We start from the raw sequence: 26935 nt of genomic DNA, 5'->3' as shown, positions 1-26935 counted from the left end.
CAGACACGTCCTTACCAAGTACAGGCTCACTGACCACAGCCTAGCCACTGAAAAGGACAGACACACAAAACATCTTGGCTACCAAAAGAGCAAAGAATATGTGCTCACTGTCCGGCAGGTGAGGTGGAGACAGAGATGCACTTCCTGCTAAATTGTGAGACATTCCAGAACATAAGAGAAAAATACCAGGAGACATTTGAAAACCAGATTCCAAATGTTCTACTGCGGGATGAGAAAGAACAATGGCCACTTATTTTAGGGGAGGGTCAAAGGTCACAGCTTGCAGCACAATATGTGTCAGAATGCCATAGCCTAAGGGTCAGTGAGTGACCAAAACACTGTCAGTTACTGTCAGTTGCTGTTCCAGTGCTGGTCTATGTTTCTGCCAGATCTACCTGTTCCTTTTTCATTGATTGATTGATGTATTTACTTATTTACCTATCTGTCTATCTATCTATCTATCTATCTATCTATCTATCTATCTATCTATCTATCTATCTATCTATCTATCTATCTATCTATCTATCTATCTATCTATCTATTTATTTATTTATCTGTCTATCTATCTATCTATCTATCTATCTATCTATCTATCTATCTATCTATCTATCTATTAATCTGTCTATCTATCTATCTATCTATCTATCTATCTATCTATCTATCTATCTATCTATCTATCTATCTATCTATCTATCTATTAATCTGTCTATCTATCTATCTATCTATCTATCTATTAATCTGTCTATCTATCTATCTATCTATCTATCTATCTATCTATCTATCTATCTATCTATCTATCTATCTATCTATCTATCTATCTATCTATCTGTCTGTCTGTCTGTCTGTCTGTCTGTCTGTCTGTCTGTCTATCTATCTATCTATCTATCTATTTGTTTATTTCTTTATGTGTGTTCAGTACTCTGTTGACCTGATTTGCTTTGGCAGCATTGTAATGAATTAATGCAGTCATGCCAATAAAGCATCATTGAATATTGAGTAGAGTGTGATCTTACCTCAGTTCTTTCACCTCCTCCTCCAGTTGCTCCCTCCTCCCCTCCAGGGATGTCACCTCTTCCTCACACCTCCTCTTCTCTCTCTCCAGCTCCTCTCTGTCTCTCTGCCCTCTCCTGTCAGTCTCCACCACCCCACACAACTCCTCCCTCACTCCTCTCAACTCCTCACACACCACCTGGTGCTGGGACAGCAGCTACACACCCACACACAGACACACAGACACACAGACACACACACACACATTTGGGAAGAGTCATTTGAAGAAGAAAGAAATGTGAAATGAGACCACCCAGCACTGACTGGTCAAGACTTTGGTTCTCCTCATCAGTCTTCTCTACCTCCTCCAGCTGTTTTCCATCCCTCTCTCTCTCCTCTGTCAGGGCAGCCTTCTCCCTCTCTCTCTCCTCCACTATTCTCGCCAGCTCTCTCTCGCTGTCTCTCAGCTTCTGGACCAGGTCGTCCTCCATCTCTCTCTCATTTCTAAGGAAGGCAGAATGCAGAATAGAAACTGACAGACTGCAGTAGGACACAGGTCACAACACCGAGCCCAAAGTAACCAGAGAGAACTGGCCAGAGAGGAGAAGCATTATCTAGAGGTTTAACCAGGTCAACCAAATCAAACCCACCTGAGCTGGCTGTAGTCCTGCCTGAGCGTTTTCACCTCCCGGCGTAGAGAGACGACCTCTGACACCACAGCCTCCTGCTGGGACTGGCTCTCTGCCAACTCTAACTCCACCTATACACGAGCACACACACACACACACACACAGCAGATAAGTACTCACCTCTGATCATACTGTCTATGAGCAGCACATTAGAGAGAGGTATTCTACCTTCAGCAGCTGTGAGCCGAGCTGTCTCTTGTCTTGGGCCAGAGCCTCGTTGAGGGCGGCCATTTTCTCCAGACTGTCTCTAGCCACATTTACCTCCCGCCTCAACAGACTCTCACTGGACGAGAGAGACAACACACTCTCTCTGGCCTGAGGAGGGACAGAGACAGAGACAAAGAGAAAGAGATTAGAAGATGGAGATACTTCTTTTTATTCATCATCATCATCGGTGGTCACTCAGGGTGGAGTACGACCGTCCTCCCTCTGGGTCCCTCTGGGTCCTCAGGTGGGCGTAGAGGCTGATCCTGGAGCTGCATGATGTGAGGACGCCTGCGCGTGACAGCTTTTTAATGGAGTGGCTGATGCGCCTGCAGCACCACGTGGTCCTTGGCCGGAGGTGACCACAGTCCAATGGCAGGGAGAACCAAGACGACTGGGGACCACCCTCTGTTGCAGCCTTCATCCACCTTCACTGCCATTGTGAGCTGGAGACATCTTCCTCCAGCTCCGCCGTTGAGGTCTTTGTTGGATCACACTCCACTGGAACCCCCCGACTTGTCCGCCTTGGGGGACCCTACCAGCAGCCAAGCTCCGGACGGCATTGCTCTTGGGATCACTGGTGCACACAAGCTTCTCCGCCACAGCAAAGTGGTGATCCAGGAGAAGTTCTTGTTATTAACCCCCCCCCCCACACACACACACACACAGACAAGCTCCATTTGAGTATCTGTGTGTGTGTGTGTGTGTGTGTGTGTGTGTGTGTGTCTGTGTGTGTGTGTGTGTGTGTGTGCGTGCGTTCTTCAGGAGTTGCCAAATTTGGATGTCCACCCGAGTTTCTCACCATCCTTGGCCAGTTCCACTCAGGAATGGTGGCCCGAGTGGTAGTGGGGAACCACAGTTCTGAGCCCTTTGGTGAGCAGACTGGAGTCAGACAAGGCTGTGTGCTAGCTAGCTAGCCCCAGTCCTGTTCAATATCTTCTTAGTCTCTGTTACAACACTGTTACGAAGGAGGCTGGAGAAGCAGGCTGGAGTCACCATTGACTTCAGGCTTGATGGAAACCTATTCAACATCAGGAGGTTTCAGGCAACCACCAAGTTGACCTCTGAGACCATTATTGAGCTACAGTATGCCGACGATTGTGCCCTGGTAGTCCACACACCAGAAGCCCTACAAAACACTCTGTCGGCAGTTGTACCTGCATACAGGAGAATGGGACTGATTATCAACACCCAAAAGACGGAGGTAATCTGTCAGTTGACGGCTGGCCTCCCAAGCCATCCAACAACCTTCACAGCAGAAGGGCAACAACTGGCCACTGTTCCTGCCTTCAAATATCTGGGAAGTATGCTGTCCGACACCTGCACAATGGACGATGAGATTCAGCACTGCCTCAAACAAGCCTCAACATCTTCTGGTTGTCTAAGGAGGAAGGTTTTCCAGAACAGCAACCTCAGTCTCCACACCAAAGTGCTTGTTTACAGGGCAGTGTGCATCTCCACACTACTCTATGGATGTGAGGCATGGACCATCTACAGCCACCATCTCAGAAGCCTGGAGGCCTTCCATGTGAGATGTCTCCAGAGGATCCTCAGCATTACTTGGGAGGACAGAGTGCCACACACAGAGGTGTTGGAGCGGGCAGGCAGCTGCAGCGTGGAGTCTACCCTAAACCACCATCAACTCAGGTGGCTTGGGCATGTCATTCACATGCCCAGCCAACGACTCCCACGTAAAGTCCTCTACGGCCAACTACGCCTTGGTCAACGCACTGCTGGTGGGCAGAACAAGCGGTTCAAAGACCAAATGAAGACCACACTGAAAAGATGCCAGATCAACCCCTCTTCTTTGGAGGAACTTGCTTTCTACCGCACAACCTGGCACTCTCATGTCTCAAAGGGAGTGAAGTACATGGAAAACCAGCGCACACAACACCGTGTAGCAAAGTGTGCGAAGAGGCATGCTCGCAAAGCTACCCCTGCCCCCTCCCCCCCCAGCACCACTTTTACATGCCCGGTCTGCAGCCGCAACTGTGCATCCAGGATCGGACTATTCAGCCAACAAAGGACCCACAAGTAGGAGAAGATGGTCATCATCGGATACAATGGACAGCCAGCAAGCAAGCGTGTGTGTGTGTGTTGTGTGTGTGTGTATTTACCTTCTGAAGGCTTTCTCTGGCATCAGCAGCCTCTTCTTCTGCTCTCTGTCTACCTATCTGTTCTCTCTCTAGCACCCCCTGCAGGACAGACAGGAGGACAGCAGGAGAGAGAGAGCTGTATTTAGAAAACAGCATGGTGTGGTGGCCCAACGAAAGACAAATAGAATTAATCTTTAATTAAGTGTTACACATTCTACATTTTCTGATCATCCACAGCCATTTGCAAACACAATGAGTAGCCAAGATGATGACTGTTCAGAGTGGTTCCACGTGTCCATCTGGTCTTCAGCTGGGCTTCACTAAACCAGACTGGAGTTGGCTGAAGTAAATGATAGGATGCCAGAGTAGACTCTACTAAACTCAGATAAGCTGTGTTTATCATGACAATACTAAACACTGTGAATACTGGATGATAGAGGTCCGATACAAACAAAGAGAAAACAGCCAGGATCCCCATGGTTCTTACCTTATGAATGAGATATCTAGTTATTTCAGTCTCCACTAGTCTGTAAATGCTTCACTACGTACAGGGCTAGATACTCTCAGGTTTCTCCTGTGTTAGATCTCTTTATGTTGACAACTCCACCAAGATAAACCACTGTTGGTGAATTTGCTTGGATGTCACTACAACTCCATCTACAGCTAAAATGAGTCTGACCAAAGTAGACCAGACCGGACTGGACCTGAACACACCGGATGGACTGGACCAAGCTGGGCTAGTTTAAAAGAAGCCTACCTTCAGAGTGTGGATCTCCATGCGGCTCCGTGTCTCTCTCTCCATCTGCTGAGTGGTCTCCACCAGTTCACTTTCCATGCTGAAAACACACATTTCATATATTTGACACTGGCGGCACATTCAACTCAAGACATTTACCACAGCAACAAAAACTTCTTATTGTATGTACAGTGCTATGAAAAGTATTTGCCCCCTTCCTGATTTCCTCCATTTTTTTTTTCATATTTGTCACACTGATGTGGACTGTGGGACATGGACATGGGATGTGGGACTAACATGGGCATGGCTGATGTGGACTATTACTGTCATAACTGTTGGAAATTAATCCAGGAGCCCTGGGAGTTTCTCCAGGATGTCAGGGGTAGCAGCTCCAGGAAACCAGTGTGTGACCGCATTTATGAAACAGATGTTTCGGACTACGGGGTTAGGGTGGCCGCCACACAGCAAGAAGGTTCTGGGTTTGAGCCCCGGGGTAGTCCAACCTTGGGGGTCGTCCCGGGTCGTCCTCTGTGTGGAGTTTGCATATTCTCCCCGTGTCTGTGTGGGTTTCCTCCAGGGGCTCTGGTTTCCTCCCACAGCTCAAAGACATGTAGGTCAGGTGACTCAAAGGCATGTAGGTCAGGTGACCCAAAGACCTGTAGGTCAGGTGAGTCAAAGACATGTAGGTCAGGTGAATCAAAGACATGTAGGTCAGGTGAGTCAAAGACATGTAGGTCAGGTGAGTCAAAGGCATGTAGGTCAGGTGAGTCAAAGACATGAAGGTCAGGTGACCCAAAGACATGTAGGTCAGGTGACCCAAAGACATGTAGGTCAGGTGACTCAAAGGCATGTAGGTCAGGGGAATCAAAGACATGTAGGTAAGGTGAATCAAAGACATGAAGGTCAGGTGAATCAAAGACATGAAGGTCAGGTGACCCAAAGACATGTAGGTCAGGTGACCCAAAGACATGTAGGTCAGGTGAGTCAAAGACATGAAGGTCAGGTGAGTCAAAGACATGTAGGTCAGGTGAGTCAAAGACATGTAGGTCAGGTGAGTCAAAGACATGGAGGTCAGGTGAATCAAAGACATGTAGGTCAGGTGAATCAAAGACATGAAGGTCAGGTGACCCAAAGACATGTAGGTCAGGTGAGTCAAAGACATGTAGGTCAGGTGAATCAAAGACATGTAGGTCAGGTGACTCAAAGGCATGTAGGTCAGGTGAATCAAAGACATGTAGGTCAGGTGACCCAAAGACATGTAGGTTAGGTGACCCAAAGACATGTAGGTCAGGTGACCCAAAGACATGTAGGTCAGGTGAATCAAAGACATGTAGGTCAGGTGAATCAAAGACATGTAGGTCAGGTGAATCAAAGACATGTAGGTCAGGTGACTCAAAGACATGTAGGTCAGGTGACCCAAAGACATGTAGGTCAGGTGAATCAAAGACATGTAGGTCAGGTGACTCAAAGACATGTAGGTCAGGTGACCCAAAGACATGTAGGTCAGGTGACCCAAAGACATGTAGGTTAGGTGAATCAAATACATGTAGGTCAGGTGAATCAAAGACATGTAGGTCAGGTGAACCAAATACATGTAGGTCAGGTGACCCAAAGACATGTAGGTCAGGTGAATCAAAGACATGTAGGTCAGGTGAATCAAAGGCATGTAGGTCAGGTGAATCAAAGACATGTAGGTCAGGTGAATCAAAGACATGTAGGTCAGGTGAATCAAAGGCATGTAGGTCAGGTGACTCAAAGACATGTAGGTCAGGTGAACCAAATACATGTAGGTCAGGTGACCCAAAGACATGTAGGTCAGGTGAATCAAAGACATGTAGGTCAGGTGAATCAAAGACATGTAGGTCAGGTGACCCAAAGACATGTAGGTCAGGTGAATCAAAGACATGTAGGTCAGGTGACCCAAAGACATGAAGGTCAGGTGACCCAAAGACATGAAGGTCAGGTGACCCAAAGACATGTAGGTCAGGTGAATCAAAGACATGAAGGTCAGGTGACCCAAAGACATGTAGGTCAGGTGACCCAAAGACATGTAGGTCAGGTGAGTCAAAGACATGTAGGTTAGGTGACTCACCGTACTCAATTATCCCTAGGTATGAATGTGTGTGTGTGTGTGTGTGTGTGTGTGGGCCCTGTGATGGCCTGGCGGCCTGTCCAGGGTGTCTCCCCGCCTGCCGCCCAATGACTGCTGGGATAGGCTCCAGCATCCCTGTGACCCTGAGAGCAGGATAAGCGGTTTGGATGATGGATGGATGGATGATGGATGGATCTGAAACAGTGAAGTGTTCCACATATGCAACACAGGGGAGATCAGGAAGGGGGAAAACACTTTGTCATGTCATGTAGGCTGTAACATCAGCATGTTACGATACAAGAAGAAAAGGGCCTGTCGTTCAGGATCTGTTCTACTGAGAAGGTAAAGCGAGCTACTGTTTCTGTCGCTCTCTCTCCAGCTTGTTCCTCCTCTCCTCTTCTTCGTCCCTCTCTCTCCTCAGTCTGTCGTTGTCTCTCTTCATGTCCTCCTCTCGCCTTTCTACCTCCTCCACCTGTCTCTGCAGAGAAACTACCGTGTCCCTCTCCCTTATGAACACACACACACACAGACACACACACACACAGACACACACACACACACACACACACACAGACACACACAGAGAGAGTTTAAGTATACACAGACAATGCTGCACTAGTACACATATGAAAACAACACTCTTGTCATCACACACATGACGTCAGTTATATTTATCAAGTCATAGAGCTTACTCTCACAACACATCTGCATGGACACAGAGCTGCTTGTAGAAAGTGTGTATACACAATTTATCACTCATTTTCTCTAATTCTGGATTTGTCGATATGATCAAAGTGTAAAAGCAGCAGACTTGTGGTTCAACAATACAGACAGCATGCTACACAAAAGCAGACATGGTCAGAGGACCGTTGGTGTTCACTGCGCTGAAGGTGACTGCCACGTGTTAATGGACATGTAGAGAGGACTCTTTCTCTCAACCCAGCCACTGAGGATGCACAAGCCAGTGCACTCTCAGTGCCGCTCCCAAACCTGGATAAATGGGGAAGGTGGCGTCAGGAAGGGCATCCGGCGTAAAATCTTTGCCAGATCAAAAATCAGATTTCCATACCAGGTCGGTCAAGGCCCGAGTTACCAATGACCGCCACCGGTACCGTTGACCGAGGAGAGATGCTGGGTATACTGGGAGAAGGATGCTGAATATGGAGCTGCCAGGGAAGAGGAGGAGAGGAAGGCCAAAGAGGAGGTTTATGGATGTGGTGAGGGAGGACATGCAGGTGGCTGGTGTGACAGAGGAAGAAGCAGAGGACAGGAAGAGATGGAAACGGATGATCCACTATGGCGCCCCCTAAGGGGAGCAGCCGAAAGTAGTAGTAGTAGTAGTAGTAGTGAGGACTCTCTCCCAGTGGAATCAGCAGAGATGAGGAGCCTTCATCTATGAAGCCTGCACAGGGACTTCCTTCAGCCCAAATAAAAGTAAAAAGTGGACCAGATAGTAAACCCTTCATGCTGACTTATCAGATCTAAAAAAGGATATAGGACCAGTTAGCGACCTTTCTCTTCACCGTTGATCACGGGAAGAAGAGTTAATCCCATCTCCACATAAGACTAGAACCCTTTAGAGTGCGACTTCCTCACCCCACCCCACCATGTTGTAATGCAGACCTTAATAATGTGTTTGAGGTTAAATACCTTCTCGGTTTACCCGGAAAATGACTTGAACTGAACAATTCAAACCTCATTCCTTCTCTCTCTCTCACACAGACACAGACACAGACAGACACACACACAGACACACACAGACACACACACAAATCACATAAAAATACTCAAACCCCACTTTCTGGACCTTGCCAAATAAGCTTATCTTCAGGTCGTAGATTCCAACATTCTTCAGAGGCCTCCGATGCGACTCTTTGTTTCCGTACACGTCAGAGCTGATGTGAATTGTTTAATCCCACTTAATCAATTGTTTAATCCAGGTAATGTTACTCCGCAAACAAGTTCATGAACATTGATCAAACTCCCGTGACTGTCACTTAAATTGAGATAGTGAGCAAGATTTTAACTGCATTTGTATTGTGTATCCATACTGCCATCTAGTGACCATAGGTGGTTAGGTCTCCCGGCTCAAACGATATGAAGTTTGTTTTATTATTTGATTTTGTCATTTTCTTTCATTTTATTCTATTCATGTTATTACTATATGATAATCAGCGAGTTGTTAGTTAACTTCTGTTCATCTACCGATAGTATAGAAACTTGTCTTGCTAGATAGTTTATATCTTGATGCTCAATAATCCAGGTAAGAAAACCAAATAAGGTTGAACCAGTTGTATCCAGATGAACCGATTCAACCTTCTTTGATACGAGATGGTTTAGTTGGTAGTACCATGTTGTATGAGTATTTAATGTGAGAGAACGATTACTATTTAATCATATGTTGTCTTGGTGTGTGAGGCAATATACTGTAATATACCTCCCATGTTTAGAATCACTGTTGACTGACCATGGTGTTAGCCTAAGTGTGTGATATTTGTGCGTATAGTCTAAATTAAACAATCCTCTCTTAAAATCACGGGATGAAAACCAGTGAGGAGGTGGATCTCAATGTCGCCGGGCGCAAAAGTCAGTCATCCCCCCAGTGAAACAGATGGATAAAAAGCCAGGTCCACTTTTTGTTCAGTTTTTCACTACTACTCTTTTTTATATTTTCTTTCTTTCCAAAGAGACTTCTCAAGCTTTCTTTTATTTTCCACGTCCTTTCATATTTTATTTATTTATTTATTTTTTGCCCTGTGATGGCCTGGCGGCCAGTCCAGGGTATCTCCCCACCTGCCACCCAATGCCTGCTGGGATAGGCTCCAGCATCCCTCGTGACCCTAACAGCAGGATGAGCAGTTTGGATAACGGATGGATGGACTGAACCTGGCTGTTCTGGAAAGATCTGGATTTGGCCCAGTATTCATTACATGGATCAGACTACTTTATGCAACCCCAAAGGTGTCAGTGTGAACCAATTCAACATAGACTATTTTCTCCTCCATCACGGCGTTAGACAAGGCTGCAGCCTATCTCCATATTTATTTAATATTGCTATTGAGCCCTTGGCTATAGCCTTTAGAGCAGAAGAAAAGATAGGTGGCATTGTGAGAGGGGGCTCTACCCATAAAGTTTCACTTTATGCGGACGACGTCCTTCTCTACATATCTGATCCAGTAGAATCCCTACCTCGGCTTATAGATATGTTTCACCACTTTGGAAGACTCTCAGGCTATAAATTAAACTTCTCCAAAAGTCTGCTTTTTCCTATTAACCAAATAGTGTCAGATCTTAACTACAATAACTTTCAATTTAAGCTGGAGCACCATTCATTTACCGATCAAGGAACCACTGTTATGCGATCTTATAACGATCTAGTATATGGCCATAACTTTAAAAACGTACTAGACTGTACAAAACTAGACCTTGTGAAATGGGCCTCACTACCGGTTTCCTTGGCAGGCAGGGTTAATACAATTAAAATTACAATGCTGCCTCGTTTCCTGTATCTGTTCCAAATTATTCCTTTCTTCTTACCTAAATCGATGTTTCGTGACCTTGACAGTCACATCTCGTCATTTATTTGGAATAGATCCAGGCCACGATCAAAATGAACCATTTTGGAGATGCCTAGGTTAATGGGAGGTCTAGGACTGTCTAGTTTTATGTTTTATTGCTGGCCAGCCAACATAGTTAAATTAACTTACTGGATTGCAGTGTTTGAAAATAAAAGTGGCCCCACCTAGGCCCTTATGGAGACACGTTCTAATCCCAAAGTCTCTCCAACATCTATACCGAGTTCTCCACTACCCGGGGGAACTATTAAACATGTCAATAATCCTGTGATAAAAAGCTCTCTTAGAATTTGGCATCAATTCAGAAAACACTTTAATTTCAATAGTGCATGCAGCCATATGTCCTTGACACATAATCTTTTTCCTCCTTCCCAGACTGATGCAGCATTTCAAATGTGGCATAACAACGGTTTGATCTTTTTTAGCGACCTATTTGTAGATGGCATTTTTGCTTCATTTGAAATCCCCCAAAAGGACTATAATATACCAAAGACACACTTTTTTAGATACCTCCAGGCCCGCAGCTTTGCCAAAGGACACTACTCGTTTCCTGTCCTGCAGGAAAAGAGCATATTAGACATCACATTTGACTGGGACCCGGATACCAAGGGAAACGTTTCTAAAATATATAAGATTATCCAAGCTATTGGCTCACCTTCCTTGGAAAAATCAAAATCAGCCTGGGGACAGGATTTAAACATCAAGCTCACTGAAGAGATATGGAAACATTCCTTACAGCGTATTCACACCACCTCTCCCTGCCTTAGGCATCGCCTTATTCAATTCAAAGTGTTACATCATTTACATTACACGAGAGAGAAACTGTCCAGATTCTATCCCAATATCGATCCTACTTGTATTAGGTGCCACCTGAACCCATCCACAGCTGGGCACATGTTTTGGGAATGCCCATCTTTGACCATATTTTGGGGTCGCATCTTCGAAGCTTTTGCATTTATTTGTTGTAAAACAATTGAACCCAGCCCAATCACGGCCATTTTTGGAGTTCCCAGTGAGGGCATAGACATAACCACACCCCAAGCCAACTCTATAGCATTTGCCTCACTTCAAGCCCAGAGACTTATTCTTCGCAATTGGAAGTCTGATAAGCCCCCATCATTCACACGTTGGATCAAAGAAGTGCTATCTTTATTTCCATTAGAAAAACTCAGATACAACAGCTGTAAGTCCCGTCAGAAACTTATGGATGTCTGGTCTCCCTTTATAGAATTCACTCTTGCTCTGCCTCCTTTATAAATACCAGAATAGATCTCTTTCTCCCCAATTACAGCAGCTATCCTTTTATTCTAAGTATTAGGACTAGGAATGGGGGATGCTTTAATAATTCGGGATAATTTAGCTGGAATAAGTGTCTTATTCATGTGTTATTGTCGATGAGTCTGTCCGCCTGTACTCAAATATGTGTATTGAGATCTGTGGGTATGTATAGCTCTTTATTTGTGTATAAGTAAGTGCATATACTGTATATATCTCTGTGTCTGTATATGTGTGCATGTTCGTGTGCATATATTTACCTAGCACTAGGTGTCTGACTATTGAGTGGTTCCAGTTGTAACAAACAAAGCCCCTTTGTTTTCATCCATGTTTAGTTGATGATTTTGTTTGGTTTTGGTTTTCTCCGACTTGCTTGTTGTTGTTGTTTGTTTTTTTTTTGTGTGTCGGGGGGTTATGTGTTTTGATTTTTGTGTGTGTATTTTTGGGGAAAAAAACCTATAAATAAACAAATCTGAGCGTACAAAAATTACCTGTGGAGTTCTCCAAGGCTCCATTCTGGGGCCGCTTCTGTTTAACATTTATATGTTCCCACCAGTTCAGATTACGGAAAACAAAAAAATATGTTACCATAATTATGCAGACGACACGCAGACTAGCATATCCATATCACCAGGGGACTATAATCCCATACAAGCACTGAGTAAGTGCACTGAACAAATCAGCGATGTCTCAGAATTGTCTTCAATTAAATAAAGATAAAAATTAAGTAATTGTCTTTGGAGCCGAGGATGAACAACTAAAAGTCAGCACTCAGCTACAAGAGGTAATGTTAAAAACCACGAACCAAGCCAGGAATCTTGGTGTTGTCATGGACTCAGACCTGAATTTAGATAGCCACAGTAAGACAATTACAAAGGCAACCAACTATCACCTGAAGAATATATAAAGAATTAAAGGATTGTGGGCATCTGGGTAGCATGGCAGTCTATTCTGTTGCCTACCAACACAGGAATCGCTGGGTTGAATCCGGCTCGGTTGGGCATCCCTACAGACACAATTGGCTGTGTCTGTGGGTGGGAAGCCGGATGTGGGTATGTGTCCTGGTCGCTGTACTAGCGCCTCCTCTGGTAGGTCGGGGTGCCTGATGGGGGGGGGGACTGGGGGGAATAGTGTGATCCTCCCATGCGCTACATCTCCCTGGTGAAACTCCTCCCTGTCAGGCGAAAAGAAGTGGCTGGTGACTCCACATGTAGCGGAGGAGGCATGTGGTAGTTTGCAGCCCTCCCCGGATCAGCAGAGAGGGTGGAGCAGTAACCGGTACAGCTCAGAAGAGTGGGGTAATTGGCCGGATACAATTGGGGAGGAAAAGGGGGAACCCCCCCCCTCCTCAAAAAAAAGAATTTAAAGGATTTATGTCTCAGCAGGATTTGGAAAAATTTATCTGCAGTCGACTCAACTACTGTAACAGTGTCTTTGTAGGTCTTACAAAAAAATCGTTAAATAAGCTGCAGCTGATTCAGTCCTTACTAAGACCTAAAAAATAAAACACATCACTCCGGTCCTGATGTCACTGCAATGGCTTCCTGTCCGTCAAAGAATTGATTTTAAACCTCTGCTCTTGGTTTATAAGCTAACTGCTAGCCCATGCAGACCGGCAGTCCCGACAGACATCCTGGCTGGCGTTGGTTCTCCTGGACGGTGATTTATTTATTTGTTTGTTTGTTTGTTTAGTTTAGATATAGGTGTTAGTTTGGATATATGTGTTCTTGTAGGGGAAACCATGTTTTGTTTCACTTCATGTGTGCAAGTGCATGAAATGAAACGACAAATAAAGCGTTTCTGATTCTAAAGCACTGAATGGTTTAGGGCCAAAATACATTTCTGACCTACTGCTACACTATGAACCATCCAGACCGCTCAGATGGTCTGGGACAGGTCTGCTCTCTGTCCCCAGAGTCAAAACTAAACACGGAGAGGCAGCTTTCAGTTTTTATGCACCACATATCTAGAACAATCTCTTTGAAAACTGCAGGTCTACTGCAACTCTGTTCTTTTAAATCTAGGCTGAAGACTTTCCTCTTGGCTGCTGCCTTTTATAAAATAAAAAGCGGGGCTTTTTTTTTAATATAAATTTATTTCTAGTTTTTCCCCTTATCCCACCCGATTAACCCAACGGCATATGGCTGGAACTCTTGTCGAATAACTCCCCTGGCTCACGTTTCCACAGGAAGGAGATAGTCGTAACACCAGCTTCTTTCAAACTCGTGTCGGCTGCTCTCGCCATTTTACACACTGAAGCCTCGCATGGATTGCTTCAACTTCAGGCCGCGAAGGAGGCGTAGGGAGAATGCTTTCGGTTGCTTGGCTGCAGGCGCCCGGGTGGGCCAGAGGGGTCGCTGGAGAACGACGAGTCCCCGAACACTACACCGATCTACACCCACTATCCCTCGGGTAAGGGTGGCCTAATGAATGCCTTACCCCGTGGACGCTCTGGCCGTGACCGGTTATGGCGAGTCTGGGATACGAACCTCCTAGCCACATGACGAGCGGACTGCAAGAACGGCGGTTTATTCCGCTCGGCCACCAGAGCGGCAAAAGCGGGGCTTTTGAGTTTCATCTTACACTGCACTGTAACTTTTACTCTCTTTTTACCGGTTTTTAAATGTCTATACTGCCTTATGTTGCTTCTCTTAATGCCTTTTATCTTTCATGTAAAGCACCGCGAATGGGCTTGATGCTGAAATGTGCTGTATAAACACATTTGCCTTCTATTTATTTATCTATTTGTGGATTTCCCCCCCCCCCTTTTTCTCCCCAATTGTATCCGAGCCGTCCTGGTCTCTGCTCCACCCCCTCTGCTGATCCGGGGAGGGCTGCAGACTACCACATGCCTTCTCCCATACATGTGGAGTCACCAGCTGCCGCTTCTTTTCACCTGACAGTGAGGAGTTTCACCAGGGGGACGTAGCACATGGGAGGATCACGCTATTCCCCCCAGTCCGCCGTCCCCCCTGAACAGGAGCCCCGACCGACCAGAGGAGGCGCTAGTGCAGTGACCTGGACACATACCCACATCCGGCTTATGACCCATAGACACGGCCAATTGGGTCTGTAGGGACGCCCGACCAAGCTGGAGGTAACACGGGGATTCGAACTGGCAACCCCCGTGTTGGTAGGCAACGGAATAGACCGCTACACTACCCAGACACCCCTGCCTTGCCTTTTATCTCACAAAGTTATGCTCAACTCAGCTTTCTTATTATATACTACATCTTTTCTTTTTTCTTTTTTTAAACAAGCCTCCGTTCCGTATCTCCTCTCAACTGAGCAAGCCCTGCTTTGATCATGTTCGCATCACAAAGGAAAGCCTTGTGTGTGATAATTTTTGGAAGTTTTATTGTCCAACCCATAAAGTACTTTCAGATTGTTTTTACCTAGTTGGATTGGGTCAGTGTAGTCGATTACTATTTGACTATCGTTGAAAAGGACACTCTACCAGCCTTGCCTACCAACATTTCATTGTTGCTAAGAACCTCCAGGCAGTCTTTCCCCACGAGCTACAAAGACTCCATCGCTTTCCAGCATCTGACTTTTGCCAAGAATAACCCAGGGAGCTTTGCCCAGGGTACGCTACATGCAACCCGTAGCGGGACATCAGCGAAGAATCGGCTGGTGCCCGACATCGTTGATGGGCAACCTCGACTCCCTTGTGAGTTCATTCTCGCATGGACGTCGGGAGTAAGCCTGAGTTGTCTACAAGCGGCCTCAAGCCGGACCAAATCATCTCTACAGCGACGCTTCATCTAAAGTAGGCTCGAGTCACATCTGCTGCCTTTGATAAGAGTGCATGTCAAACAGTAATTCAGTAATTAGTAATTCAATCATTTCATAGCATCTGGCCTTCTCTGGTAGTTCTGAAAATCGCATGCCCCTTTAATACCATCACCAAACTAAGAGATAAGCTCTGTTTCAATTCAACTTTTATTCCAGACCCATCGCAGTAGAGGTTTATGTCAAAAAGAAAAGAAACAGTACAAGACAAGGACATATACACAGAACATTATAATATTACAAGAGCAAAAACATTTGTCCATCTCACAGTTTACATAGAGGCTCTTGCGCTAATGTCTCCACGTATCTGATGAGAAATTAGTGTAACTCAACAGAGTTAAAACCACAGTAACATTACTCTCCCACTTATCTAGACGGCACATAAATTTATACATAATGTTTCTTAACACTGCTTGACAAGTAGGTGTACAAACATCTGGTTAGCACTGTGACGCCTTGGTACATGAAGCAATAACTGCTTAGCATCATTGTATGCCACTTTAAGTCTCTGCATACTGCCTCTTGTGTAACTACCCCATAGGAGAGCAGTATACAGCGTTGTACATAGAGCTCTGAAGAGTGAGGATTTGATATCGCTAGTGCGCATATGAAACTTGCCTATCAACATGTTAGCCTGAGCATTGTCTATGGATATCTCTGTCATCAGTTAGATTTTCTCTAATATAGTAACCAAGGTATTTAATCTCATTACACACTTTAAGAGCATTATTACCCAGATAAAAATCAGGAAAACCAATTTTCTATCCTCTACATCTTACAATCATAACATTAATCTTTTTGGCATTGTATTGGATGTCAAATTCAGCACCATACTGGGAACATAGCTTCAATTACGGCTGTAAGCCTGTAACCCAGCACTATATGGACAGAAAACAAACCAAATCATCTGCATACATAAGATAGTTAACAACAGTATTTCCACTAACACAGCAAGTTTTATACCCATTCAGCTGCTTCTACAAGTCACATTGAACAGGAAAGGTGATAAAATACCACCCTATCTGACCCCACTGCTCACATAAAAAAAAAGAGCAGATACAGTGTTGCCCCATTTAACCTGCATAGTCTGACGAGCATACCAGAAAACTGAAACTCTGAGTATAAGCTTGGGTACACTTCTTTGTACATTCTGTTAAATAATTTCTCATGATTAATTCTACCAAATGCCTTAGAGGCATCTATAAAACATATAAACTTGGTAGAATTTCAGCTTTTGTATTTAGCTACTATTTCCTTCAGGGCAAAAATACACATATCTGTGCCATGTTTACACTTAAAACAGAACTGATTATTATTGATAAGAATGTACATTTCTAGCCTGTTCAGCAAAATTCTCTCCAACCCTTTAGAAAGCATGCTTGCTATAGAAATAGGCTGTTTGTAATTTGAAAGGGTAATTTCGTTCACCCATTTGATTCTTTCATTTAGTCAGTCATTTATTCTTGGGTTCATTTACTAATTTATTTTATTGTTGGTAGACATTTAGCCATTAATAAGTGTCTCTGATATTGAAAGTCAGTGTATGTGTGTTTGTCGGAAACAAACATGGAAATCCCTGTAATCGGGAATTTACAACTTCAGATCTGAAACTGATTAATTTGGATTATTTTAATTTCCTATGACAAGTAGGTGGTGCCTTCAAAATGTATCACAAGAGCATAATCATATTGCGGCTGTTCATCACTAAAAACAAGTAGCATCAACACTGAAGATACATTTCAGAATAACTTTGGGGTTAAGAGGGTTTGGTGAATGTGACGTTAACAAGACATAGAGAGGAATTTTAGAGAATCTTCTTTGACACATGTCTAAGAAATCTGGTGTGTGTGTGTGTGTGTGTTTGTGTAATACCCACCTGGCTAGCATTTCCTGTGTGTGTGTGAGATCTTGGTGTGTGTGCTGGGAGTATGTGTGGATCTCCTGGGTGTCTGTCTCCAACTGAGTGACTCTGTTTTCCAGCACTGCCCTCTCCTCCTCTAATCTCCTGATGGTAACCTCTGCCTCCTGAGAGGATCACACACACACATACACACACAAAGAACATCTACATCAACTTTCTGTATGTATTAATTTCGGCTCTACCCTGTAGTGGTACCATATACAGTGGTAATCATGGCAACATCAGTAGTATATTAGTACTGTATACAGTGGTGACTGTGGTAACATCAGTATTGTATAAGTAATATATTCAGCTGTAACCATGTTAACAGTATTATATTAATACTGTATGGAGTGGTAACTATGGTAACATCAGTATTGTATTAGTACTGTATACAGTAGTAACCATGGTAACATCAGTACTGACAATCAGGGTCTCATGTGTCCGACTCGTTTTTCCTAACCTGCAGCTCTTGGTGTCTCCCCTGGAGGGCGCTCTCTGTCTGAGCCAGCACAGACAGCAGTGAATCCAGATCCTGAGCTGAGCCAAACAGACTGGGACTGGACCTGATGGTGGTGCTGGTGTTGAGGACCCTGGACTGAGACAGACACCAGTCAACAACACATTACTGACAGCTGAGGAGGAGGACTCCTTCTTTTCTTTTTTCTTTTTAACCTGTGCTGTCAGCAGGCTTGGCATACAATACAGGGGATTTGTGCCAATGTGTGCTAAACAGAGTTAATTTGCAGGTGGAATTCAGATTCTTCACCCAAAGACAGTCTTTATTAATTATCAAGAACCACTTATAATACTAAATCCATCCTTTGGATGATCTGTAGGATAACAAGAGCACAGGTTTTTGTTACACATTTATAGCCCCTACCGGTCCCCCTCTTCTGCATGACCGATCAGCTAAACAACCAATCAGCATCGCTTCTCCAAGAGGGGGAAAATCACCACAAGCAAAACAAGGAAACTAAAAATGACAACATGTATCTGATAAGAAAGAGACATAGAAACAGACACTGACATGTGTTCAACAAAATATAATTAATCAAAATCAACTTTATTGGCCAAGGGTGTTTATGCATACGAGGAATTTGACTCTGGTTTAAATTGGCTTCTAGTACTTTCATATCACAAAAAAGAACAAAAACAAAAAAGAAAAAGGAAAGAAATAAATGTCCGAGTCGAGTAACTGTACTAGTGTATCTTCTGGGTTAGATAGATTTATTAATATATCGTCAGTAAATAAGGAAATCTTTTGTTCTCCTCCCTTCATAGCTATCCCTTTAATATTTTTATTCTGAATAATTCACTGGCACGGGGGTTCAACAAAAATCGGAAACAAGAGAGGACTAATTGGGCAGCCCTGTCTTGTTCCTCATTCTAAAACAAAGGGGTTGGTTATTTCTCCATTGATCTTAATTCTTGCCTTTGGTTTATCATAAAGAGCTTGTATTGTTTTAATAAATGTACTATGAAAGCCGAATGTATCCAAAACTCTATATAAAAACGACCAATTCACACAATCAAAAGCTTTTTTCGCATCCAGACCAACCAACAATGCTTCGAAATCATACTCTGTTATATGGTTAATTACATGTATGGTCCAAGAGGAAGAGCTGTGTTAGCCGGGGAGGCCTGGCTCACTCTGTCTTCTTTGAGTAACGTGAACTGCATTGACTTCTTCTTTTTATTAGGCATTTTCGAAGCCCACAATCTTGAATCACATTGAATCAAACGTTTTTGTAGATTCGAGTCGTAGTGGGCTTTTAATTTTTAACTTTGTTGGGAGCACGTTTTCCTAGGTTGCCATTGCGTAGCTTGCTAACCCAGAACGATATTTATTCTATATAGCTTGCACCCCTAAACCCCCCCGCAGTGACTAGCCGGGGGCTTTCCGCATCCAACCATGGGCCTTCAGCATAGCAAGCTGTCCTGCGCTTCAGGCAAGCCCCCAACCAGCACCAGTGCAGGGCAAACCTGCCAGGATCAAGTGCCCGCCCAGTTCCTACAAATCACCCCCTCCCCCCAAGGCATGCAGGCAGACACAGAGCCCCGCAATCCCGCCCTCTGGGCAGGCGGCCAGGGATCGCCAACCACAAGATCCAACCCTACCCCAGCGACCCAAACCCACCCCAGCCCGAATCTAAGAACGCACCCCGTATGCACACCAGTAAGCTGGCTACAGGCATCGCCCAAAACCACAGACACAGAGACTAGAGGATGACTCTTAACATCTGAGAGGAAGACTCTTAAAATTTGAGAAGACTCCTAATGTCTCTCACATCTACACCCTCACAGCAGAATGACAAAGGATACACTACATGGCCAAAAGTATATGGACACCCCTTCTAATTAGTGGGTTCGGCTATTTCAGCCACATCCATTTCAATCATATGAGACAATTTTTTAACAAAAGAAAACACGGTTCTAATATAACATCTCCTAATTTCTATTACAGCTATTGAATCTGTGTACCTGTTAACCATTGCTAACAGGTGCACAAATTCAAGCACACAGCCATGCAGTCTCCAGGTCATACTGAAGAGCTCAGTGATTTTCAATGCGTCTGTCATAAGATGCTACCTTTCCAACAAGTTGGTTGGTCAAATGCCCGGCTAGATCTGCCGCAGTCAACTGTAAGTCTGTCATATTCCTATCTCCACGCAATGGTCACGCCCTACACCCCCGTCCGACCACTTGGCTCTGCTGCCTCGGGACGCCTGGTTGCCCCGTCGCTCAGAGGCCGCTGCTGCCGATCGACCCGGTCCCGGCTCTGCTCTGTCCTGGCCCCACAGTGGTGGAATGAACTCCCCACTGATGTCAGGACAGCGGAGTCGCTGCCCATCTTTCAGCGCAGGTTGAAAACTCACCTCTTTAAGAACTACTACCCTGTTACTTGTTCTTAGCACTTATTGTATTCACTCAGTAAAAAAAAAAAAAAAAAAAACTTTTTCACACTTTTACTTTAGCACTGGTTTTGCTCTTAGATTCTTGTTTAGAGAGAAGATGCACGTATGACCTCTGATGACTAGTAGTTCTCCTTATCTCCTACATTAAATGATGCACTTATTGTAAATTGCTTTGGATAAAAGCGTCGGCTAAATGACTGTAATGTAATGTAAATGTAAGGAAGTGGAAACATCTCTAAGCAACAACAGCTCAGCTGTGAAGCAATAGAACACACAAGACCACAGAACAGGACCACCGAGTGCGAACAGTCATCTGTCCTTGGCTGCAACACTCACGACCAAGTTTCAAACTGCCTCTAGAAGCAACGTCAGCACACGAACTGTTGGTCGGGAACTTCGCAAAATGTGTTTCCATGGCTGAGCAGCCACACAAAAGCCCAAGATCACCACGTGCAATGCCAAGCATTGGCTGGAGTGATGTAAAGAACACCGCCACTGGACTCTGGAGCAGTGGAAACATGTTCTCTGGAGCGATGAATTATGCTTCACTATTTGGCAGTCTGACGGACCAATCTAGGTTTGGCGGATGCCAGGAGAACACTACCTGTCCGAATGCATAGTGCCAAGTAGAGGAGGGACAATGGTCTGGGGCTGTTTTTTTTTTTTATGGTTTGGGCTCAGCCCTTCAGTTCCTGTGCATAGAAAATTTAACATTACAGCAAACAATGACATTCTAGACAATTGTGTGCTTCCAGCATTGTAGCAACAGTTTGGGGAAGGCCCTTTTCTGTTTCAACATGACAAAGCCCCTGTGCACAAAGCAAGGTGCATAAAGACATGGTTTGCCGAGTTTGGTGTGGAAGAACTTGACTGGCATGCATGCAGCCCTGACCTCAACCCCATCCAAAACCTTTCGGGTGATCGCTGATTGCGAGCCAGGCCTTCTCCCGAATATCAGTGCATGACCTCATTAATGCTTTTGTGGCTGAATGGGAGCGAATCCCAGCAGCCATGTACCAAAATCTAGTGGAAAGACTTCCTAGAAGAGTGGAGGCTGTTATAGCAGGTAAGGGGAGACCGACTCCATTAATGTCCATGGAAGGAGATATTCAACAAACACATATGGATGTGATGTTCAGGTGTCCACATACTTTTTTGGCCATGTAGTGTAAAATAAAGTTTGGGTTTTATTGTATGAAGCTGTTATTTCTCTGTCCTGTCTGAGCATTAAATGTGTTGTATGTTACGTGTATGATGTGTGTTATGTGTTCTTCTTCTGGATCGCCATCTTGTCATGGTGGAGAAGCTTGTATGTACCAATGATCCCAAGAGCTTGGCCATCTGGAGCTTGGCTCCTGGTAGGGTCACCCAAGGTGGACAGGTCAAGTGGGATGTTCCAGACAAAGCTCGATCCAACGGCAGAACTGGTGGACGATGTCTCCAGCTCACAACAGCAGTGAAGATGGATGAAGGCTGCAACAGAGGGTGGTCCCCAATCTTCTTGGTTCTCCATGCCATTAGACTCTGGCCACCCCCTGCCAAGGACCATATGGTGGCTGCAGGTGCATCAGCCACTCCACGTAAAAAGCTGTCATGTGCAGGTGTCCTCCCACAAGGACTGAGGAGGAGAACAGTCATACTCGACCCCGAGTGACCACCGATGACGAGGATGTGTCGTGTGTATGGTGTGTGTATGTTGTGTGTATGCTGTGGCTTGTGTGAGACTCATTCTGCCAAAAAGCACCACAGAGCGCCACGGGAGGTCATTCCTGCCTTTGGCCATCAAACTTTACAACTCCTCCCTCAGACTCAGACTGTCAGACACTCTGAGTTAATGGTCATTGGACTGGCCCTGTCAGGTTTTGTTTGTGCTGCTTGTTGTGTGCTGCAGGAGTGCAGTATAGACAGGCTGTTATGTGCACTATGCTTGTTGATATATTTTGTTCTTTTTTCTATTTCTTATTTTATCTTTCATTTCTATTTGTTTGTGTTTCTATTTTCTTATCTTGTATCTTGTTAGTTTTTAGTTACTAGAGCGTGAATGTCTGTAATAGAACCCAATGCCCCCTCAGGGATGAATAAAGTATTCTAATTCTGATTGATGTTATGTGTATGCTGTGTGTATGCTGTGTGTTGTATGTTGTGTGTATGCTGTGTGTTGTATGTATGCTGTGTTGCATGTTGTGATAGTTGAAATGTGATTTTATTGTGATTATATTGTGAGTTCATTGTATGTTTAATTGAGAAGTGGGCCTTCTCTCAGGATTTGGATGTGACTGAAAACAAGGTTGAGGCTTCAGATGTCACACTCACCAGCTTCACTACAGCCTGACAGACTGACTGCAGACTGCTCTCCGCCTCCCTGTCCACCTCCTGCTGCTTCCTGCAGGCCTGCAGGTAGACAGACAGCTCAGCAACCCTGAGCGGGAGAGAGCAACACAGAGTAAAGATTAAAGTGAGAGGTAGAATACATTCATACGTATATACGTTTCTTGAATTTCTTTATCATCATTTCACATCATCACTGACTTGACTTCTAAAGCACACTAGAGCAGCAGGTTTTAAAGCAGTAAATTTAATATTAAAGAAAAGAAGACATGATTTAAGAAAAATACAAAATAAAAAAGTGAGTGGACTGAAAAGATGACGGCTCATCCAGGTTCGAGTAAATACTCAGGACGACATGAAATAATGTGTAATTGATATTTTAACACTGATTCAGAACAGAACCGGTCTAGATCTGCACTGCCCTCAACCAATCAAACAAGCAGAATTTGGAGGATGAAGGTGGCTTGACGGAGGTGGGTTTCATCAAGAGTACTGAAATGACACCCTCTCTTTGTTCCATCTGATGTCTGATGTCTGACTTCTGTGGCTGTGACCTCTTTGCTACGGTCTTCTCTGAATTTTAGTGATGTGGGAATATAACCTTATCTACACTACAATAATCCTCTTCTTTCAGCTTGGTCCCTGTTTCTCAGGGGTCGCCACAGTGGATTGTACAGTTTCCATCAGTACCCTGTGAGGACACAGCACCGATGGCGGTCGTTGTTCACCCAGGCCCTGACTGATCCAGTTTGGTCTTGTCAATCTGCATACTGATTTGGCAGAACGTTACATCGGATGCCCTTCCTGAAACCACCACTAACCCTATGGATGGGGGCACAGGTGAAGCGCTGGATGCCATCCCAGTGTTCATGGACTTGTGTCCACGCCTGTTGCATTATCTACACTACAATAATACTACAGTTATACTGCAGTAAGACTACATTAAAATTACAGTAAGACTACAGTGAGACTCGTGACAAAGTGCAAAGCAGTTTTTCGGTTCAGAGAAGAGACTGACTGAGGAGAGGAGAACCCACCTGTCCTTCAGCTGCTGCACCTCCTTCTCGTGTAAAAGTTTCAACTCTGACATCTCTCTCTCCTTCTCATCTCTTCTCTCTTTCTGCTTCCCCATCTCTTCTTCCTCCCCCTCCCTCTGCTCCAGCTCCCCCAGGGAGAAGGTGCCCAGTGTGACGGAGGAGAGGGGAGGAGTTTGGGAAAAGGAGTCTGGCTGAGGGTGGGCCAGTGGGGAGGAGCGAGGAGGAGGTGAAGGGGGATGGTCATGAGCCAGCGTAGAGGAAAGGGGAGAGGGAAGGAGAGAAGAGGGAGGGACAGTGAGCCCGGAGAAGTTGAGAGGAGGGGCAGAGGATTGGAAGTTGGTTGAAGGAGCGCTGAGAAGCAGAGAGGATGTGAAAGATGTGAAGGAGTCACAACTGGAGAGGAGAGAGGAGGAAAGGCGGGAGAATTCAGCCCTCAACTCCCACAAGTCCCTGCAACAGAGAGGTGAAGCAAACATGAGGATGTGCTGGGAGATAATGGCTGGTAAACTAAGCTGGTGCTGCTCAGCAAACTCACTCATGCTAACCAAACTCCTGCCCCTCGTCCACCACACGGTGCCGGCTCCACTCCACTCACTTCACTCCACTCCATTCAATCGCCACTCCACTCCACTCCACTCCACTCCACTCCACTCTCCACTCCACTCTCCACTCCACTCACTTCACTCCACTCCATTCAATCACCACTCCACTCCACTCCACTCCACTCCACTCCACTCTCCACTCCACTCTCCACTCCACTCACTTCACTCCACTCCATTCAATCACCACTCCACTCCACTCCACTCTCCTCTCCACTCCACTCCATTCAATCCACTCCACTCCACTCCACTCCACTCCACTCACTTCACTCCACTCCATTCAATCACCACTCCACTCCACTCCACTCCACTCTCCACTCCATTCAATCACCACTCCACTCTCCACTCCATTCAATCACCACTCCACTCCGCTCCACTCCATTCAATCACCACTCCACTCTCCACTCCACTCCACTCCACTCCACTCCAATCACTCCACTCCACTCCACTCTCTGCTCCATTCAATCACCACTCCACTCCACTTCACTCCATTCAATCACCACTCCACTCCACTCTCCGCTCCATTCAATCACCACTCCACTCCACTCTCCGCTCCATTCAATCACCACTCCACTCCACTCCACTCCATTCAATCACCACTCCACTCCACTCCACTTCACTTCACTCCACTCCACTCCACTCCACTCCACTCCACTCACCCTTTTTCACTTTCCATTACTGGAAAGTACCGGCATTTTGGTAACTCTTACCACTTTTCTGGTACCACCTTTGTCGAGGTGGTACCACCCGCCATTTTTAAATACCGCAGCGGGAGAAGCGGCGTTATCTGAAAAGTACATTTTGAAACTGAAAAAAGGGTGTTGCTACGACGACCAGCTACACTGAGAGGGTACCGTTACGGTAATGGAACACGACACAGAAGCGAGCTGAGCCGGGCCGAGCCGGTACCATGTAGTGGAAGAGGGGCATCAGTTTGCAAAGACAGAAAGAGTTCCTGAACTAAACCACATACACAACCACATACCCACATACACAACCACATGAAACCACACACACAACCACATACACACATACACAACCACATGAAACCACATACCCACATACACAACCACATGAAACCACACACACAACCACATACACACATACACAACCACATGAAACCACATACACAACCACATGAAACCATATACACAACCACATGAAACCACATACACAACCACGTGAAACCACATACACAACCACATGAAACCACATACACAACCACGTGAAACCGCATACACAACCACGTGGAACCATATACACAACCACGTGAAACCGCATACACAACCACGTGGAACCATATACACAACCACGTGAAACCGCATACACAACCACGTGGAACCATATACACAACCACATGAAACCACATACACAACCACGTGGAACCATATACACAACCACGTGAAACCATATACACAACCAGGTGAAACCACATACACAACCACATGAAACCACATACACAACCACGTGGAACCATATACACAACCACGTGAAACCATATACACAATCACGTGAAACCACATACACAACCACATGAAACCATATACACAACCACATGAAACCACATACACAACCACATGAAACCACATACACAACCACGTGAAACCACATACACAACCACGTGAAACCGCATACACAACCACGTGGAACCATATACACAACCATGTGAAACCATATACACAACCACGTGGAACCATATACACAACCACGTGAAACCGCATACACAACCACGTGAAACCATATACACAACCAGGTGAAACCACATACACAACCACGTGGAACCATATACACAACCAGGTGAAACCACATACACAACCACGTGAAACCACATACATAACCACGTGAAACCGCATACACAACCACGTGGAACCATATACACAACCACGTGAAACCGCATACACAACCACGTGGAACCATATACACAACCACGTGAAACCGCATACACAACCACGTGGAACCATATACACAACCAGGTGAAACCACATACACAACCACATACACAACCATATGAAACCGTATACACAACCAGGTGAAACCACATACACAACCACATACACAACCATATGAAACCGTATACACAACCAGGTGAAACCACATACACAACCACGTGAAACCACATACACAACCACGTGAAACCGCATACACAACCACGTGAAACCACATACACAACCACGTGAAACCACATACACAACTACGTGAAACTCCAGTCAGCTCATCTCATTCAAACTGAACAGTTCACAATCTGCTTTACAAAAAAGCTGCTGCAAATATCAAACTGGGCCTTTCTGGCTAAGCTGAAAAACTCTCTTACACACACACACACACACACACACACACACACACACACACACACACCTGTCTGTGGCAGTTTTCAGGGCGTGGCAGTGTCTGCTCAGTGTGACCACAGCGCCCCACAGTGACATCAACCGGCTCTGCTCCTCAGCGATGTGACCTGTCAGATGCTACGTGTGCACCAACACACAACCGCACATGCATGCAGGTGCAAACACAAACACACACACCAACAACAACAACAAGAAGGAAATAAAGACAAAAGTAGACAGAAGTGATATCCTTCCATATTTCCATCTTTGTGTTTATCGTGATGACGTCATCACTCACTCTCAGTGTGTTCACATGCACAGTTAAGTGGGGCTACGTTTACAGCTTGATCAGACCATGTAACTGGACTACTGGACGTTGT

At 45.2% G+C, this 26935-nt stretch overlaps 1 protein-coding gene across 1 annotated transcript in view; it reads right to left on the bottom strand.

The window, feature by feature from the left end:
- The window catches only part of si:dkey-230p4.1 (trichohyalin), a 59612-nt gene that overhangs the window by 21701 nt on the left and 10976 nt on the right, over nucleotides 1-26935 (bottom strand). Inside the window, exons 7-18 of the mRNA XM_056288971.1 lie at nucleotides 26587-26693; nucleotides 23633-24082; nucleotides 22581-22686; nucleotides 17813-17947; nucleotides 17326-17474; nucleotides 7164-7313; nucleotides 4737-4815; nucleotides 4001-4078; nucleotides 1848-1994; nucleotides 1641-1750; nucleotides 1353-1494; nucleotides 1014-1207 (exon numbers count right to left, since the gene is read on the bottom strand). Of these exons, the coding sequence (XP_056144946.1) occupies nucleotides 1014-1207; nucleotides 1353-1494; nucleotides 1641-1750; nucleotides 1848-1994; nucleotides 4001-4078; nucleotides 4737-4815; nucleotides 7164-7313; nucleotides 17326-17474; nucleotides 17813-17947; nucleotides 22581-22686; nucleotides 23633-24082; nucleotides 26587-26693 (1847 nt within the window). The remainder of the gene's footprint in view (nucleotides 1-1013; nucleotides 1208-1352; nucleotides 1495-1640; nucleotides 1751-1847; nucleotides 1995-4000; nucleotides 4079-4736; nucleotides 4816-7163; nucleotides 7314-17325; nucleotides 17475-17812; nucleotides 17948-22580; nucleotides 22687-23632; nucleotides 24083-26586; nucleotides 26694-26935) is intronic.

This window comes from Lampris incognitus, chromosome 11 (genome assembly GCF_029633865.1).
Source record: "Lampris incognitus isolate fLamInc1 chromosome 11, fLamInc1.hap2, whole genome shotgun sequence".
In the NCBI taxonomy this organism is placed as follows: Eukaryota; Metazoa; Chordata; class Actinopteri; order Lampriformes; family Lampridae; genus Lampris; species Lampris incognitus.
Note: the sequence above shows the minus strand (reverse complement) of the source record. Positions and strands in the feature narration are given on the sequence as shown.